This window comes from Hyaena hyaena, unplaced genomic scaffold, assembly GCF_003009895.1.
Source record: "Hyaena hyaena isolate Hyena2069 unplaced genomic scaffold, ASM300989v1 scaffold_953, whole genome shotgun sequence".
In the NCBI taxonomy this organism is placed as follows: domain Eukaryota; kingdom Metazoa; phylum Chordata; class Mammalia; order Carnivora; family Hyaenidae; genus Hyaena; species Hyaena hyaena.
Window position 1 is genome coordinate 283,903 of NW_024081585.1, and position 20,126 is coordinate 304,028.

The window sequence follows — 20,126 nt, forward strand, 5'->3', positions numbered from 1 at the left end:
AAAATGATCATCTCTAACATTTACATGGCACTTCGTATCTTCTGAGGATGTACCTATTTCCATTCGTTGTAGAGAAGAGGTGGCTGAAGGTCAGGAAAGCAACACGTTTTGTTCATTGAAGTACAACTAGCAAGTGGAGAAAACCAAACTTTTATCAAGAAGTCCCTATGAGCTCAAGATTCCACTGGAGTGTGTTCTTAGAAGACTCATAATCAAAAGAGAAGACAGGAAGCTGAAAGTAGTATGTGCTCAGGGTCTGAACACAGTATAGAAGGGAGGAAGGGATAACTACCACCTCGGAAAGCAGGGAAGTTTCCCAACAGAGGTAACCTTTGAATTGGGCCTTAAAAAATGAATAAGAGCTCACATAAGAAAGGAACAAGACTGGCAGGTAGTGGGACCAACAGGAACAAATATGCAGTTATTTAGCAAAAATTTACTGAGTGCTTACTACACACCCAGCACCGTGTTTGGGACCCCATCAGTGACAGGGAGCAAAAGAGACATGGCCATTGTTCTCATGGAGCTTGCTTTCATTCATGTATCTGCTCCCTGAGAGCACATGTTCTGAGAAGCTCCCACATGTCAGAACTATTGTAGATATAAAGAATACAGTGGTAAACGAGACAAGTCCAGACCCTCATGAAGCTTGCCTTCAGTGGAGGAAGAACAATAAATACGACACGAAAGTAGGGAAAATGAGATCTTCCCTAGGAGGTGGCATTTGAACAGAGACCCCCCAGACCAAAGGAACTGTTAAGTACAAAGTTTGAAGGTGGGAACACCATGGACCAGAATGTGCTGTGGTCAGAAGAGTGGGAGCTAGGGAGAAAATGGTAAGACAGAAGCCCAAAGAGCTAAGCAGAGGACAGAGTGAAGTATGGAGGGGAATGAGGCTGGAGAGATAGATTACACCAGTCATGAAGAGCCTTGAATATCACAATGGACTGCATCCCATCAGGTTAACGGTTCCTAAAATATATTCCATGAAATATCAGTCTGGTGGGAGACCTCATGAAAAAGGGCTCTGGGCTCCATCTCTGCATCCATAAAAATGGTCATAACAGCACCCACCAACTTGAGTACTGTGAAAATTAAATGAGTTAATTCCTGTAAAGAGTCAGGCAATGGTGAGTGTTCAGTGATATAACTGAGTGTTATTATTCATATTTGATCCCAAGAAAGATGAATGGCAGGCTGGACCTCGGCAGTTTCTTTAGGCAGAGTGGATATCCAGAAAACACTTTAGGTGCCTGGGTTAACAGTAATGCAAATGGGAAGGGGAATTCAGGAGAATGAGCAATATTTGGAGAAGATATTAATTCATCTGAGAAATACTTGTTTTGAGATATATTTTGAGATATTATACCTTCTACAATCTATGGCAAAAGACCTAGTCGCTAATTACACGCAAGTATCTGCAGAGAGCGAGAGGGAGAGAGAGAGATCAAGATAAAATCAGTACTCAGCTCCATAAATAAAAAGCACAAAAAATAAGAACCTCCCAGATTTTGATACATAGAATTAACACAGGAAGACAAATGGCCTCCCAGCAGGTAGAAAACAAAGACCCTAGTCCTGGGCCTTCCACTAACAAATCTATGCAAAACTGGGTAAGATACTGAAGCTCTCTGAGTTCCAGTTACCTAAAGAAAAGAGGGAAATCACACTGACAATCAGAGGCTGGATGTCAAGTGCAAATGATCTGCTCTTTCATTCCCTTCTGCATTCTCAGTGCCTACCACAAAGCAGGACCTGGCCCTTAGAAGGCAGTTAGAATATATGGAAATAATCTTTTGAGGATAAAGTCCCTTCATGTTCTGGGAGGCAAGGATCCTCCTCTAGGATTTAGCAATACCAGTTGATCCTTGAACAATGCAATGGTTGAGGGACCAACCCTTCACACAGTGGAAAATCTGCATAGAACTTTGACTCTCTGAAAATCTAATGACTAACAGCTTACTCTTGACTGGAAGCCTTACCAATAACATGAATTGTTGATTTACACATATTTAGTATGTATTATATGTAATATAGACTGTATTCTATCAATGATGTAAGCTAGAAAAAATGTTATTAAGAAAATCATAAGGAAGAGAAAATAATTTATAGTTCTGTAAAAAATCTGCATATAAGTGGACCCATGCAGTTCAAAACCAAGCTGTTCTAGGGTCAAGTGTACATAATTTGGGGGCTTCAGTTTCTGCTATTGGATCAGATGATTTGGAAAAGCTGGAGACATTTTTGTTTCCAACAAACTCCTTTTTAAGTTTTTTATTTTAAATAGTGATACAGTTATCATACAATAAAACACAAAAAGAATCCCCCTTTTCAGAGAGTGTTTACCTGGCTTTTTCTGTTTAACTGATGAAGTAATGGCTCTATGTGTCCTGCCCATGTCTGTTTCTTTTTAAGAGATGGGGGAATTATTTTAGAAAAGGAAAAAAACAGGAAGCTTGAGAAGTGAAAGCTGGAGGAGAGTGGAGTCAATGTCCAGTTCCTACACTGACTCACAATATGACCCTAGTCTGTCTTTCCACATTTCTGGATCTCCATCCATCCATCAGCAAGACATCAGCAATACTGTCTGCCCATATCAACTTCCCTGAACCATTATAAGCATTAATGATCTAATATACTCAAAGGTACTTTGAGTCCTTTGGAAGAAGAATGTCATATAAATTAGAAGCATTATAATTAATGTAATTTAAGAAAATGGCTGGCCATAACAAAGAGAATTAGGTTCACACAGATCACAAATGACCTCGTCATCATGTCTTCAGGTCACTAACAATCCTTCCTAATGGAACAAAATCCAATCTTACTTATTTGAGCATATTCAGTTGTTTGGGTTCATTTCCCCCCCAAGAACCTTCTTAATTCTATATCAAAATTGAACTGTGCTTTAAAACTAATTTTATCCTTATTGAAAAAACGTTTCATATGTTATAACATAACGTAATTCACTTTAGGGAAAAAAGATTCTTCAGTGTAAAAAAGGATAAGTAGATAATAAACATTAATCAACTGTTATTTGGGTGAAGCAAATACACTAGTACAGACAGAAAACAGAATGTCTATATCCACATGATAGAATATATAAGCAAGGTATAGGAACTTTTTGAAACCCTACAATCTTATATTAAGGGGAAAAAAGCAAAAACCCTAAATAAATTGCTTAAAATAGAAGCTATTAAATAAATAATGACTTTAGAATGATAACTGGGAAAAACAAATTATGAATCAAAAGCTAAAGAGTACAGGATGTCAGATACTGGTTTTTGTGAGCAAGCTAAAGATTAAAACACTGCTTTGTTATTAAACTCTAAACAATAAGAATCAGGGAATTCTAGGCTCTAAGGAACTTTCTGGCTCATTTTGCTCTGTAAATCATGGGAAAAGCCTCTTTTTTGTTCTTCTTAAGGCCTCCTAGAAAACTACTTTATTGGATGTGACTATTAAGTGGTAATAAACTTATATCTCTATAAACATTCCAATGAGGCTCCCCTGCTCAAATCATTTCTGAAACTTTTCACTGGGAACTGCTAGGGACTTCATTAGAGGGCACTGTGTCACACCGTTGTTTTGTTTTGTTTTTATTTTTAAACTGAGGTATACTTGACATATAACAGTATATTGGCTTCAGGTATACAACATAATGATTTGATATTTGTGTAAAATGCAAAATGGTCACCTCAATAAGTCTAGCTAACATCTGTCACCACACATAGTTACAAAACCTTTTTTCTTGTGATAAAAACTTCTATGATCTACTCTCTTAGTAACTTTCAAATATGTAATACTTGTATATAACTATCCTATAGCATATAGTATTGCACTATACTATACTACACTGGACTCTATCACACTATACTATATAACTATACTAGAGCACACAGTATTATTAACTACAGTCACCATGTTGTACATTATATTCCCAGACTTATTTTGTTGCCACTATGTCACACCATTATTTTTTATTGCAAATGGTATATCTCAACTTACCCACTTCACTAGCTCCAGTTCCTAAAATTTTGTATTGTTTAAAAAAAAATCAGAAGCCTTAAATGTGACCACCATACCTAGAAATCATTATGTGCAAGAGTTTAAACAGTAAATTGAAATCTGCTGTCAATAACCTGGCTGAAGCCTGGTGTGCTGGAGTTTGTGAAATAAGAGCCAGTGCATAGGAATGGTTCCCAGAAGGAGGGGCGGTGGCACTGCGGAGGAGAGGGCGTGTGCCAGATAAAAGATCTGGGCAGAGGGGAGATGACAGGAGACGGAAAGGGAAGGCCTGGCCCCTCAGGTGTGTAGTGCAGAGGTAATTAGAATCTAAGGAGATGTCTGCGTGTGCTGGGTGTGGGTGTGTGTAAGGGAGACAGGTTTCTGGTGACCACATGAGGCCAGGGTGCTCACCCTTTCCTCTGCTCCACAGGCAGAATGGGCCATAGGCCAGCAGGTCACTGGGGCATAAGAGACTCTAAAGCCACATTCCCTGAAGTTCTGCTCTCGTGGAGACTAAGAGAAACCCACCAACAAGACAGGAAGAAGTCATGGCTGGCCGAGTAACGTAACAGAGCAGGCGCCCCTTACTGACCACTCACTAACTGTATGCATTGGGTATCCATTATGTAATTTAACCTCACAACAATGCTTGTAGATTGGCCATACTAAATATCGATATAAACATGCAGATATAGATATAAACTTTCTTACAGATGAATTGAAGATCACAGAATTAACAATGTTGAGATCAGAATTTAAATGCAGGCAGACAAAATCCATTACTCATACTCTTAGCTCTATACCATACTATTTATACTTCAATACACACACATGCATTCATATACCACATAACAGGATACATGCCAACTGTATTTTGGCTCAGGTCATGATTTCAGCATTGTGGGATAGAGCCCTGGTTCAGGCTTCTTGCTGAGTGTGGACTGCTTAAGATTCTCTCTCTCTCTGTCTCTCTCTCGCTCTCGCTCTCGCGCTCTCTCTCTCTGTCCCCTCCCCAACTTGTGCTCTCTCTCTCTAAATTAAAAAAAAAAAAAAAAAAAGAGGAATGAAGACCTCTTAGGTGTCCCGTAATAAAATCTGGCTATATAAACCAGAACGCATGCAGACACACAGCTGAACACTATGCTAATACAGAGCACAATGTGTTAAATTTTTTAAAGTTACAGGATAATATACACAGTTCTATTAATTTTTAAAAATAGTCATTAAACAAAAAGCTCTTAAACAGTGAATATTTGCTGCTATTGAGAATATTCAAAACAGAAATAGAAAGCAGAAAACTTTCAAATTCCATGACCAAATAGTCATTACTCTCAAGACAGGATGTATGTTTTCTACTTTGCACACATCAAACACTTGAATTTTTATATTATATGCATATCGTATTTATATAGAAAATATTTTTGGGTGGGAAAAAGTATTTTAGCCACATTTATTGATATAGAGAGTTGTTTGTGATATTTTAAGATGAAAAGCACAATATAAAACACTACTCCTATAAATCCCTGTTTTGGTAAAAGATGTGTGTGTGTGTAAATACCAATAGAAAACATTCTATAAAGATTCACACTAAAATGTTAACAGTAGTTTCTCTGGCCATGGACAACTTTATTTTCTTCTTTCACTTATCTCTATTTTCTAAGTTATCAGGCATGAGCACATATTACAATGTATTATAAGAATAAAATTAATAACCACCCAGACTGTGAAAATTTCTCCTAAAGACCAGCTCCAAAACTCTGGGCCAAGAGCAAGATCACTGGAAAAGGGACATAGTCTCCCAATAGGATTCTTCTGAAAGAAGCAAAATCAATTTATACGTTTACATGTTTGTTACAGCCACACTCTGTTACAACCATGTCTAATACAATGCTCCTGCAAATATGAATAACCTCCTTAAGATTTTCCTTGGGAACATTTTCACTCTTCTTTTCAGGCCTATAGAAACTGAAGCTAGGGGCACCTGGGTGGCTCAGTAAGTTGAGCGTCTGACTTCGGCTCAGGTCATGATCTCACAGTTCGTGGGTTCGAGCCCCGCGTCAGGCTCTGTGCTGACAGCTAGCTCAGAGCCTGGAGCCTGCTTCAGATTCTGTGTCTCCCTCTCTCTCTGATCCTCCCCTGCTCATATTGTCTCTCTCTTTCTCAGAAATAAATAAAAAAAGAAAGAAAGAAAGAAACTGAAGCTAAAAGCTATTATATAACCACCAAGACGGAGGAAAAGTGATAATGTAAAGTACATGGCATTGGTGCTGGCCTAAAAGGGATTGTGATTGACAAGCTGTTCTATGTAAACTTTTGGCTGAGAGAATAGGCCACCCAAGACCTCTGTCTAATTATAATAGGAAACAAACCAACAGCAAAACCTTTCTAAATATTGCTGCACAGTTATAGAAAGATCATTAACAAGAGTGAACCGGTTATTACAAATACTATGAGGAGAAAGGGAAAGAAAAGGAAGGGAAAGGAAAGACACTTTACATACAGAACTACAGAATTTTAAAGTTTAAGCCAAAAAGTACAGGCATAAAAAAAGTTTCACACCTTTATGTTCATACATTAACTCCATGATTCAACAACTACTTCTGTGCACTAGGTTTTAGGCCCTCTACTCAAAACTGGGTGTCTAGTAGGGAAAAGATCAGTAAACAATTACAGAACAACCATGAATGTGCAATGTGCATACACCATATTTGAGAAGAAGGCTACCCAAACTATCCTGAAGAGGGGAGGACAGTAGGGATGAAATCGAGTGGACAGTGAAGAACATTTAAGAATATCAAAGAGGCACAGGTTGGAAGAACACAGGGGCAAAGCGAAGGGAGACCACACGTGGCCCAAAGCCTCACGAAATGTACTTTTAGGCACACACATCAGTGGTTCAGAATTTACTACCAATAAAAATTATAACACTGTAACTAGCAAGTATTTTATAGCTGCAAGTTTATTTTTAAGCTAAGTCTGTGATTAGCAGGCGTTTGTGCGAAGATAAAAAAGAAAATGCTACAATGGTTGAGCAGCTAGATTCTCAGTTCAGCTCACCAAAGTCTATTCATTGGTGACATGCCTGTAGTGTATCTGACCTAACATAGTAATGGGACAATAGGATTTAACTATCACTTTAAAAAGAGTTTCTTTGGGAAAGGTGTATGTATCTGTCTCTCCCACAACCCTGCAGTCCCCAGCAATAAGAAGCCACATGTCTCTCTGACCCTGGGCTGGTTCCCTTGAAGACGGCAGCAGATAAGTATAGGGAGAAAGGTGGGTGGTTTGGGAGATGGAGGACTGGGTGTCTGATCTGCTAGACTTGGGAGAAGTGAAAAACAGTATTCTGGTGGCTCCCTCAGGGTGGCAGAGATAGAAATTTAAAGTTTCATTCTCCAACCTGTGGCAGAGATTTCAGAGGAAAGGGGCTAATGGAGCAATAGCAGCAGCTGTCAGAATACACTGGTGTTTTTGAATTCAACTGCTCCTAAGTGGGAAAGACCTGCCCACAAAAGAAAAGATTTTCAGGCTCCAGGCAGTGGCTATTTATTTCAAGGACTGAATGAGTGCAATGCAATGCTAATGTCACAACATAATTTAGACATCCCTTGGAGTTTATGTGACTGGCTGCATCTTCAGTATTCTTTACGGATATTTACTTTCTTGTAAGTTACTGCCATCAGAATTGTCTACACCAAACAGTAAGAATCCTTCCCCACGTCACAACACCCTCCTATCAGCCAGCTCACATACAGAGGCTGTTTTAACGTGACATAAGCCCACCTTAGACCCTCAGCATCCGTATGTGTGCGTACATGTGTTAAGGGAGGTGGTTACTCAAAGAACCACCATGTCACCCAAGATATGGTCCCCCAAGCAGGGATCCTAAGCCCCAGACTGTGAATAGAGAATGACAGGAAGAAACCCTCAGAAAATGGAATATGATGGCCTCAAGCTCAAATCCTGAGGTTATCTCCTAGTTGCTGTGATCATAATCACAGATAAGTGAACTTCATAAAGGCTCAGTTTCCTCATAAAGAAGCTAATATACTAATAGCTTACTCATAAGTAATAGAAGCTACTTTATCACTTATTGTGAGGATTGTATAAACGATACATGTAATTAGGGATTGAAGAACAAGTATAGTGTCTAGACCCTACTACTCATAGATAATACATGTTAGTTCAACCCCTCTCCCCATTCAAGTTCTAGTCCCCATGTGGCCTCTGAGTGACCCTGGGTAATTCATGTGATCCAACCTCAGTTTCCACATCTCTCAAATTAGGAGCCAGGACCTCTAAGGGCTCTAAAAGTCCTAGCGTTCAGTCCAGTAAGGGAGGCTTGTTTTCAGCTTCTACTCTTAATACTCTTTGGTGCTCTCTCTTATAGTCTAAATCACTTTTTAAATCCATGGTGCCAGTCCCTTCTGATTTTTGGATATTTTGTCTCTGGCTCTGTTGTCTTCCTGTGCATTATTTGTTGAAAGCTGTCTACAGGCCAGGACTGTGTTAAGAATGATCCACGCTTGGCGCACCTGGGTGGCTCAATGCATTGAGCGTCCCACTTGGGCTAAGGTCATGATCTTGGCAGTTTGTGAGCTCAAGCCCCACATTGGGCTCTGTGCTGACAGCTCAGAGCCTGGAGTCTGCTTCAGATTTTGTGTCTCCCTCACTCTCTGCCCCTCCCGTGCTTGTACTCTGTCTCTGTCTCTCTCTCAGAAATAAACAAACATTACAAAATTAAAAAAAAAAAAAAAAAAGAATGGTCCAAGCCTTATCAAAGCCAAGCATATGCACAGCCACCATAAGGTATATTATTATTACACCCATTTTACAAAAGAGAAAAATCAAGTCTCAAGAGTTTAAGCAACTTATCAAAAGTAGGGAATTCAAAACTGGCTCTCCCCTGCAGCTTGTTATCCTTACATGGCATACTGCTTTTCCAAGGTTGACTGTACCTAGTTTGAACTCTATCTTCTTAAAACCCTGGGCTGTGCTAGCTTACCTTGTAAATCACTTTGTATTAATAACTTTGGGTCTTACACCTGCCAGGTGGCCTATGTACAAATTAACCAGGACCCATCATCTCTGAACCAACAGGAAATTCTCAGGCCCTGCAGCTGGTAGGTCAGAGTGAGATTCAAGACAAGCAGGACTTAAATACATCTTTCAAAATAACAGCACATGGTCAAACAGCTACTCAACTTCCAAATGAAACTGCTAGGCACTATTGTGTTTTAGTTCAAGCCTAAAGTGCAAGCTTACCAGTTGCTTCAAAAGCCTACTCCTAATAACACACAGCAGTAACAGAAAAGGGCTCACACTCTGATGTCAGACAACCCCAGGTTGACTAGTCAAGTGAACTTGAGTGAATTTCTTAATCTTTCTTAAGCTTCTTATCTGTTAAATGATGGTGTGTAAGATAACCCACTTGAGCCTCAGGTTCTCCATCTGTAAAATGGGAGAACATTTACAACCTTAGAGGCATGACATGGGTACAGAAGGAATGCTTGGCCTTGTAGTAGAAACAGATTAGCCTGTTGGAGAATAAGGGAGGCTGGTGGGATGGTCGGGTTGTTTCCAATCATTGAGGTAGACTCGAGTAGAAAGATGGAAATGAATTAGAGGTTCACTGAACTTGAAGGGCCTGCCAAGATCTATAATGAGCCATGCCAGTGAAAGTTGGATGCTCTATTATGACAAAAGCTCTAGACTGATGTGACCCTTGACTCTGCTCTGCTAGGTCGTCTGGCAGCTGTTGCTAGCAGTACTTTTTTCAGGTGAGAGGCTTCCCTTGAGCCAAGTGGCAGAGTGTAATCTCATATCATCTCTCATTCTTACAGCACCCTAGGCTGCAGGGGTAACTGTGCTATTCTGGTCCTTCCCTGTGGGATTCCAACTTTATCCACAGCCCATGGGCTCCCTTTGGCCTCATGTTCTGCAGCCTCTTCTGAGACCTCTTCTGCCTCAGGAGATTAGAGGCAACATGAGAAGACAAGGAACTGATCGTGCAAATGGGCCTCAGCATTTTATTTCCTTATCATTTTATTTCCTTATCATTTTATTTCCTTAGTTACGGCACATTTCCATTTACAGAGTACTTTCCCTTATAAAATCTCCCAGTGTTTACTTCTAATCTACTAAATAACTCCTCTGACCTCTTCTTGTTTTTACCCTTTAAATATCTGTTGATGGTCCATTCACCACATTCCCCATTCAGTTATTAATGGCCCACAAAAACTTACTAGCAGCAATCATTTACTGATTAATCTGCACAACAATCCAGAAAGACAGGTAGTATTAATCCTTAGTTCTGCAGAGGGAAACCAAGGGGAAAAGAGAGGTTAACTCAGTTGCCCAAGGTCAGTGGCTAAACAAGATTATAACCAGGATCTATCCTGTCTTGTATTTCTGTAAACACTTCCCACAGATCCATTCCCTTTCTTTACAAATCAACACGGTCAATGCAGCTAGATCATTCCTGTGTGTCTGTTTCAGAGAACAGTTTAGAACTGTCAAAATTCAACCTCAAGTAATTTTGCCTGCTAACAGTTCATAAATAAAAATTGCTAAAATTAAGAGATAATCTACTTGAAAGCCAATTTTACAAATGCAAAAGATGAGTGAAAAGATCTGGATTATAGACCCAACTCCACCACAAGGAGATTCAGAGAGTCACATAACCTCTCTGTATTCTGAGTTACATATAAGAATGAGATTATGCTGAATGTTAAGGTGTCCTGCTGTTTGAGATGATAGAATAACTATTAAAAGAGCACCAAATATAAAGCTCCAATATCCAGTGCTGCCAAGATCATAGTGAAATTGGTAATATCCATTCATTGCTAATGAAGTACAGAGCTACAATCCCCTTGGAAAGCAAGATGCCAACATACAGCAAAAACCACGGAGAATTGCATGTCCTTTTACTTAGTAATTTAACTCCTACAGTGTTTTACTCTAAGAAATAAATCAATAGAAGCCAAAAGACATATACAAATGAAAATGCAAATTTCAGTGCCAGCTATCAGAGAAAAAATTATCAATTTCAATATTCATTTTTAGAGGAATGTCTCCTTAAATAAACACACAGAACTATATTAATGTCATGTTGCTATTTAAAAGGATGAACATGGAAATTATTCAGTCATTGAAAATCATGTCAATACTATTAAATGAAAATAGCTAGAAGTAAAAGAGCACGTATGTATTCTGATGTCAACTACATAAAATGTGGATAAATCTGCAAGGTCACAGGAGAACTCAATATAGTTATGTTAGTAGGTAGGCTTATTTTTTTTTTTTTAATATTTTAACTGTTTTTAATGAATGTTGTTTTTCCATTAACAAATACGTTTTATCATTTCATCAATTATTTAAAATTTTCTCAACCCCTGCCTCAATTTATTTTGGTGGAAAATGAATTTTAAACTTTCTGCTTAAATCTCCTGAGTAATTTTTATTGGCTGACGTATTATTCATAACATTATTCTTCCAGAGTGATTTTTGCTCTTTACTATATAATGCCTTATTGTCTTCAGAGATTCTAAAATCTCAGAACCCCTGCCTTCTTTCCCTCATCTAAGAGGATTATTTAAAAGATGTGTCATCTAATCTAACTATGAATAACTCCATGATTTCCTTGTAATGCTAATATTTGGCAACCGCCTGACCCAGAAGCCAATATTTTTCCATAACCTCGACCTGCAGGTGCCGCTACAGGAACCACGAAGTTGCCATTATCCTTTCCTCAGTGTATGTAGGATGGATTCATTTTCCACTTCTTGGGAGCTTTACAGCAGTCCATCTTCTCTTTTCAGGGCTTTTAGGACACCCTCTGGTTCCCTAGGGAAAGCTGCTACCCAGCACTACTGGACCCTCCCTTCATATAAGGACTTTCACATCCTCCTTCATTTCTTAGAAATGCTCTCTTACTAGCAGGTCATTTATACATCTTTGCTCATAATATCTGGGAAAGATTGCAGAGCCAATGAATTAAAAATATGATTCTAGGTCTCATGTGTGCCAATGAATGCCCTCATTAAAGCAGCATGAGTGAGATGAGATGGGTTTCAAAGCTTTCCGTCCCTTTGCCCCAGAGCCGCTGAGGCCAGGCACTGAAAGGATGCACAGTAAAATTAAATATCTAAAAATTCATCTTTAATTAACAGAATTGGATTAAAGCTAGACACCACCGCATATCATACGAGAAATGGTTGAGCTGGCTTCCAAGTGCTCTAATTCAATTAGGACGCAGTGAGTGACACTCAGATGGGAAAGGTTAATTGGGGGCACCAGAACACAATCATTCCTTACCTAACCAGTCATTAAACTTCTTAACCTCTGAGGGCAGTCCCAGCTCGGTGAAATCGCCTGTGTGGAGAAGGATGTCCCCATAAGGCATCTGGATACCATCTGTTCTGGAGTGTGTGTCTGAGATGCAGACAAACCGCGTGTGGCCCGCTGGTTTTGGAGTGTCATATGGGATGGGGTCGACCCTGAAGTAGACATAACAGATCCCATAACAGTTAAGTATATTAGAACCCTTGTAATTGTCATTGCACATACATATTGACTGTTATCCGTGAACGCGCCCAGACAAACTGATGCAAAGGCAGAAGGGACCGTTGTAACCAGGGAGACTTTGGGGTACAAAGGAGAAAGTATCACCCATCTACAACTCCACTGAGCAAATTCAAAAGGGCTTACTTACCTGGTAGGAGAATTAAAAGGAAAGAATATCTTACATGTAAGATCAGAAATAACCCAGGAAACTGGTAAAGTGATTAATGGTGAAGTTTAGGGATATCGAACCCCAACTGGGGAAGCTAAATTATGCTATTTTCTCTCATCATGCTCCAATTGATCCCTCTACTCATTAAGAAATGGATAACTACATTTATTCCTTCTTAAACATGCATAACTTAAGCAATGAACTAATTTATGGAGAACACTCTGCACATGCTTTGCCAACTGAGAGGTGGAGAGATCTAGGTGGTTCTTATACTTAATTTCCTTTCCACAACCATTCAACACCTGTATTTTCTTGTTTTTGTTAAGTGATTCACAAATCAAACTGTGGGGAGAGAAGGTGATGTCAAAATAACAGGACTGAAAGAAAAAAACAACACCGAATGTTAAAAGAACTTTGTCAAGCTCTTTACCACAATGAATTATCTGCAGTCCCAGTTATACCTTAGATGTGTTTCAAGGCTCCAATGCCTTGGGCAAAGATTCTATTCAGTACAAATAGTAAGCCTTTTAATGGGTGTGTATAGATCTACATATGCATTAATATATGTATAGTTTTAGAGACCTAAGCACTGTGAAATTACACTAGGGCATAAGAATCAAAAGGCAAAATGATCAACCCAAAGCAAAGAAAATGAAACAGAACAGTCTCATTTAATTGAGTGTAACAAAGTGTCCTAAATAAACTTGGTAAAGAAATGCAAATCTGGCTCTTCAAGCATACAGTTTTAATTATTTAAGGGGTTTGTAGCAGAGTTAAGGATGCTTTAACTATATTAACTCTACACTGACAGCTTCCTTTAATTTCTCTGTAGGAATATACACTTATTTTGGATTATGGATGAAAAGAAGCAGTTATAAAGGCAAAGAGAAGGTCACAAAAGAGGCAAATATGCAGTGCGGAGATTAGAGTGTGAAACATTAAATAAGGAACAATATTTCATGTCACAGCCCCGCCCTTGATCGTTAACATGCAGCAGGGAACACACGGAAAGCTCAACACAAGATTCCTTGTATGTGTTGCCTCTACAGGCTTTGTTTCATTTTTCTTTCTTTTTCCTCTTTTTAAAAAGAAATTATCTGTTTTAACAATGGCAATTTTAGTGAAGAGAATAAAGACATCAATACACAACCTGGACAGTCTTGGTGGCATTTCTTTAATGGTTAATTTTTTAACGTAATTTTCTCTTTGTCACAAGAGAAGGAAAAGAAGTAAGAAAAAAAGGAGAGCAAGAAGAGAGAAGGGGGAGAGAGGATGGACCGTGAACTGGTTAATGCAGCAGGTCTAATTGGAAACCCAAAAACAAAGTTTAGCTTCTGCAAAAAATTAATGAATTTTCCCTGTAAAGGTTAGAAATTAATAATGCTATTACCATGGAGACTATTCACTAATCCACTGAGATCTCATGAGTAACCTGGAAACCCTTCTGATGATATCCACTGTTGACTTTTTTTAGATATATAAAAATGTTTGGTGTCTTCCTTTCCATTACAGAGACTCTATTACACTCAGTCTGAGTGGTTCCAGTCTCATCAATATCTCCTGTCTTCTAAAAGTAGTTTCCCTGGAGAATGAATGACTGTTCTCTGAAGCAGGCTGCTAGTGAAAAGTTAAAGTGATAGGTAACACTCTCCTTACACGTCAAGCATTAAGATCCTCACTGGAATGGGACTGTGCACATTGATACTTAATCTACCAACATTTGGATGAAAATTAAATAAATATCAACCACTGAACTTCTCAATATTTGAATAAATTCGTATATATATACGTAGGTATGTACACATATCTACAAAACTACATCTTTATTTTCCAGTTCTCATCCTAATGCTAACCTATAGACATAGTCCCTATTTCTTTTTTTATAGCTTTTTTTTTAATGTTTTATTTATTTCTGAGAGAGAGAGAGAGAGACAGAGTGAGCAGGGGAGAGTCAGCGAGAGAGGGAGACACAGAATCTGAAATAGGCTCCAGACTCTGAGCTGTCAGCACAGAGCCCAACGTGGGGCTCGAATCCACGAACCGTGAGATCATGACCTACGCCAAAGTCAGACGCTTAACCAACTGAGCCACCCAGGCGCCCCATGAGATATGGAGAATTGATTCAAGGGAGAGGCTTGGAGGAAGTGAGAGGCATAAAGAGGCAAATGCAAAATTTATATACATCCTCTGACCCAGAGATACTGATGTCCTTTATTACCCACAAGACTCCAAAGAAAGCAAGGGATGGTTTCAGGAGATAAGACAGCACAGCATGTCAGAGCCATGCTAAAGATAACGTGATAAATATCACCTGGGGGAGGGGGGGATGCATAGGAAGGAAGACATTTCCACTCAAAAACATTCAGAGTTGAAAATAAGATGTCTAGTAGAGTAGGCAAGTTGCAGCAGATATAATTAAAGTTGAGACAACCCTTGGGACACTACTATTTCCAAACTGGGCATTTGGTAAATGCTTTGAAAATAAAAGTCAAGGCCATTAACTATTTTCACTACAAAAGTATGTCTGAGGGAGACCGTGACTACCATTAGAAGATCTACCTGTTCACATTGTGTGAAGACCCTCAGACTACATTTTCCCTCTTAGTTAACTTTTACTGCTTACTGTTTATGCTACTGACTTCTCAAATGATTGAACATTTCCCCTAAGGCATCATGTCAAGTATCCTAGCACATGAGTATCTTACCAAGGCAATCTAACCCCCAGAGCCAGATTCAAATATCACAGTGAGACTTGCACATACATTTGAGTACACCCCGGGGAAAACAAGAAGACATGGGAAGATGAGAAGAAAACACAGCATCATAAAATCCCAGAGCCGGACAAAACCTTAGTGGGCATCGGGTTCAATGCTGTTTATGAAGCTTGAACCCTTTCTACCTAATCCCTGCCTAACTGACACAAGTTTTCTTCCCACGGTTTTCAGAGAAGAAGCGCTCCTGGGTTGCCTCCTCTCCCCGGGACCTCTATTCTTGTTTCCGATATTTCCACTTATGAAAGTTTCTGATCCAAGGTCTGCCCCTCTGCAAGTGCACAAAAAGCAGAGCCCGATCCAAAGCGACTTGGCCCAGAGCCTGAAAACCAACAATGCTGGCTGAGTTATTTGCTCCTGACAAGTCATTTCCTTCTTTGGGGCTTCATTTTTTTTTTTCCTCATCTGTAAAATGGGAATAATAACAGCCTAATCTGCTGTGTTGCTGTGAGGATTTAAACGGTCAAGTACTGGTTCTAGCACATAGCACATGGTCAGGAAGGAAAGAAGGCGGATGACATAAGAGTGAAGCATGCTTGACTGTCTGGCTTTGAATCTCACTCCAGATTTATGAACAGTGTGACACCATACAAAGGGCTTAACACCTATGGCTTGGTTTCCTTGCCAATAAAATAGATATAAAAATAATACCTGTCCCATAGGATTGCTGTGAGGATAAAGAGGTATCATGTACTCAAAGCATTAACAATAGTCTGACACATAGCAGACACTCAGTAAGTGGGTAAGGTTTCGTTTTTTGTTTTTTATGAAGTAGTAATATTTCTGCTATTATTAGTAGAAGCAGCATCTTTTAGTTTATCTTACCTCCATCTCTTCTGTTATAAGGAGGGAACAGCTACCACACAAGAACTTCCTGAGCATTAAAGGAGGTCACATACACAACACCTGGCACATACCCCACGGTCAATAAACACATTTATTTCCTTCCTATTATTTTCTTCTTTAATCTTAATCTTCTGCATTTAAAATACCAGGGAATAAGGGCGCCTGGGTGGCTCAGTCGGTTGAGTATCTGACTCTTGATTTTGGCTACCATCATTATCCCGGGGTTGTCGGATCAGGTCCCATGTCAGGCTCCATGTTGAAAGCTAATCGTGGAGACTGCCTAAGATTCTCCTGCTCTCTTCCTCTGCCCTTCCCCCTCGCCTCTCTATAAAATAAAATAATAAATAAAATAAATAAAATAAAATTAAATTAAATTAAAAACCAGAGAGTAAGATCCAATACCCTTTTCCCTTTGATGGTTCTTCAAATATGTGAGGACAAGCATCTTCTAATCTAATATCTTCTCTACTCTTACTGAGGAGCCCTGGTTTCCTCAATGTTCCCTTGGATGATAAGATTTCTGGCGCCTTCAGAGTTCTACTGGTCTCCTCTTCAATAGGATCTTATTGGTCTGAGCTCCTCCCTGTGCAGTGGCCCAATCTGTGGGCCTATAAATTAACGGGCCAGTGAGCTGGGAATCAAAGGCTGCGATGGAAAGACGACAGTGCTGGGCACACTGGTGGTCTTTCTGAGAGGAACTATCGTCGGAACATTTTCTCTAATTCAGTTTCCAACTTTTGTACCAAGCCTCAAATCTTGTTCTTGAAGCCTGACTGTCAAATGCTTATGTATCTCATTGCATATTCAAACAAATAAACCATTCTCATTTATCCAGTCTTGCACATTAGAGTTTTTTTGCCCATAAACATATGGTAATATTACTGCTTCCACTATGGGATACTTTTCAGACAATATCTGCTATTTTTCCCAATAACAAATTCATCCAGTGTTGCAAGCCCTATTGATAGATCTTCATAAAAACTGTTATCATGTCGTTTGTTATGACATGGATTTCTTCTTTAGACATTGTGTGCAGTAAAAGCCTTGTGTACACAATTAGCCTATAATTCTGTGTGAGAATAGAATATTACCCTTACAAAGCATTTTAACAGGAATCAAATGTTTTTGCCATTTCCATATTCCACTTGAAAACCCTGATGCTGTTATTCATTCCACTGACTGGATATCTAAAGTTTTCCGATGGGATCCTAAGCTTTCACTTTTTGCCCAGAAAATTAAGGTGGCAGGAAAGCTAAAGTTATATATGTGAGAGGTTACACCATTCACCCTGATACACTCTGTGCTAAAAGATATGCAAAACCTGCCAGCAAACAATGAAATCTAAATACCAGGTGTAGGGGCACATAGGTGGCTGAGTCTACAGAGTCTAATTAAGTGTCCGACTTAGGCTCAGGTCATGATCTCGCATTCATGAATTCGAGTACCACATTGGGCTCTGTGCTGACAGCCCAGAGCCTGGATCCTGCTTTGGATTCTGTGTCTCCCTCTCTCTCTTCCCCTCCCTGCTCACACTCTGTCTTTCTCTCTCTCTCTCCAAAACAAAATAAATATTCACAATAAATCAATAAATACCAAGGGTAAGTTATTAGAATCACAGAATTTTATATTGGAAAAACCTTTAGAGATTGTCCAATCCACTGTTCATTTCTTTGAATATTGTCTTCATGGTCTACTTTACTCATGTATGCCACCACTTAGTTTCTATTAAGCACTTTATCCTTTTTATACATTTTTTTAAAGCACTACCCTAAACAATATCATTTATGAATTCATAACTTAGATATTCTGGTTTTATTTTTCAACATATTAAAAGTTGTTTATTTTTCAACATATTAAAATAAATAGATACCTATTACAATTTAAAGGTGTGTCCACTATAAAGAACTAGAACTCAGATTTCCTAACTTCCAGTTTCTCTTTCCATCCACTAATTGTGAAAGCTTAGAAAGATGCTGGCATTTGGAGAATAAAAAAAGATAAAAGTTACAAAATCCTAGCAAATCACCTGAACTCTGGTACCATTAAGATCCAGAGAGTCTGGAGGCGCCTGAATGGCTCACTCAGTTAAGCATCCAACTTCGGCTCAGGTCATGATCTGACGGTTAGGGGAGTTTGAGCCCAGATGAACATGAGCCCAGCTCCAGTCTCCTCACTCTCTCTGCTTCTCTCTCTGCACCTCATGGATTCTTTCTCTCTCTCTCTGTCCTTTGCTCACTTAGGCTCACTCTCCTTCTCAAAAGTAAATACATACATACATACAAAAATATCTACAGAGCCTAATCAAATTTATTAGAATTCACTGTTGAAAATATCCAAGTTTTAGTACTGTGTATACTGACCCCTTAATTCTCATGTTAACTTATCCAGTCAAACTGAATCTCTTAAAACCTCAAAAAAAATTTGCCTATTGCAGTACATTGGGGAAGTGAGTAATATAAAAGTTTGATTTTTTAGAATACTGACAGAAATTAAAAGTATTCCTCCTTCTCAGGTATGTCATGCCAAATGAGCAAACTGATTACCTACCTACAGGTAGTCTCTGTAAACGGACTACCTTTGTTGACAGATAAGCCTCATTGTTTTTTTAGTTTTTTTGTTTGTTTGTTTTTAAAAAGCCCTGTTTGTGGAGTCCAGGAGCTCCTGCACTTTTACCCATCTCACTTAGCTATGTGACCCTGGGCAAGTCACTTCTCTTGCAGCCTCTTCCTCAAGTGTGAAAAGAGGGGCAAGACCCAATGACCCCCACATGATTAGCTGCACAATTTCTACACCACTACTTAAGGCTTCAGAAGTAATTCAATCTCTTAAGTAGCTTAAACATGTCCCTTCTCTTTGCAATTTTCTCCTCTGCTTTCCCAGACCATGCAAAGATAAATACAGTCCAGATCCATCCAAATATAATCCAAAATAGCGGGACTTTATATGGGAAGAGAAGCGAAACCACAATGTAGCACTGTAGACAGAGCTTACAGGGATATCTAGTATAAAAGAGAACAAAGCCAGAATTCCTGTTACCACAACAAAACAAAAATTAAAAGTCATGTGATATAATGGAGTTGCATCAGAAATGGGGCTGTTCTCATTTTTGTAAAACTATGAGCTGGTGAAATTCTCCTAGTTTAGCCATCATGCCCAGGAACAATAACGGTGCTGAAACACAGTAAGTAAGCATAACAGAACCAGATGTATAAATATATTCACATTTGTACCAAGGGCACTGCTTTCCTTTAACTGCTGAAATGCTGTATCAACACTGTTCTATCACCGACTAATTATAGCTAACAAAGCCCACTGCACAAACTATGTCTCGTCTATTTTTTCCTAGTACAGAAGTACAGTGCTGACATTCAATGAATATTAAGTGGTAACGATTTAATTCTTTGAGCACTGCATCTGATACGAATTCATGGTCTTTCTACCAGAGCCATTCCAGGTGTTTTCATGCCCGTCAGGCTAGTGATGGTATGAACCACCTAAGCCTCTTGGCTGGCATATTGTTGGACCGTAAATATCTCACTGGATGTACTACCCAGAGTTATATGTTTCCTTCTTCTCTAATCTAATGGCTTACAGGTCTGGGTAGTGGCCTTGCATCTGAGAAAAGAAGGCACATGACACTGACTTGAGTGCCCGTGATTTCACATTCAGTCAGGCATTCAGTCAACAACCATTTCTCAGGCATCTACCTGTGTGCCTGGTACTATGATAGGTTCTGGAAGGACAAAGAAGCAATAAGGATGGTTTCTGCG

General features: G+C 39.2%; 1 protein-coding gene across 3 annotated transcripts in view; it reads right to left on the reverse strand.

Moving 5' to 3' along the window:
* MPPED2 (metallophosphoesterase domain containing 2) overlaps window positions 1-20,126 on the reverse strand; it is a 170,764-nt gene that overhangs the window by 109,267 nt on the left and 41,371 nt on the right. For all 3 annotated transcript variants that reach the window (XM_039221149.1, XM_039221150.1, XM_039221151.1), the window contains one exon: window positions 12,322-12,503. In XM_039221149.1, coding sequence (XP_039077080.1) covers window positions 12,322-12,503 — 182 coding nt within the window. The remainder of the gene's footprint in view (window positions 1-12,321; window positions 12,504-20,126) is intronic.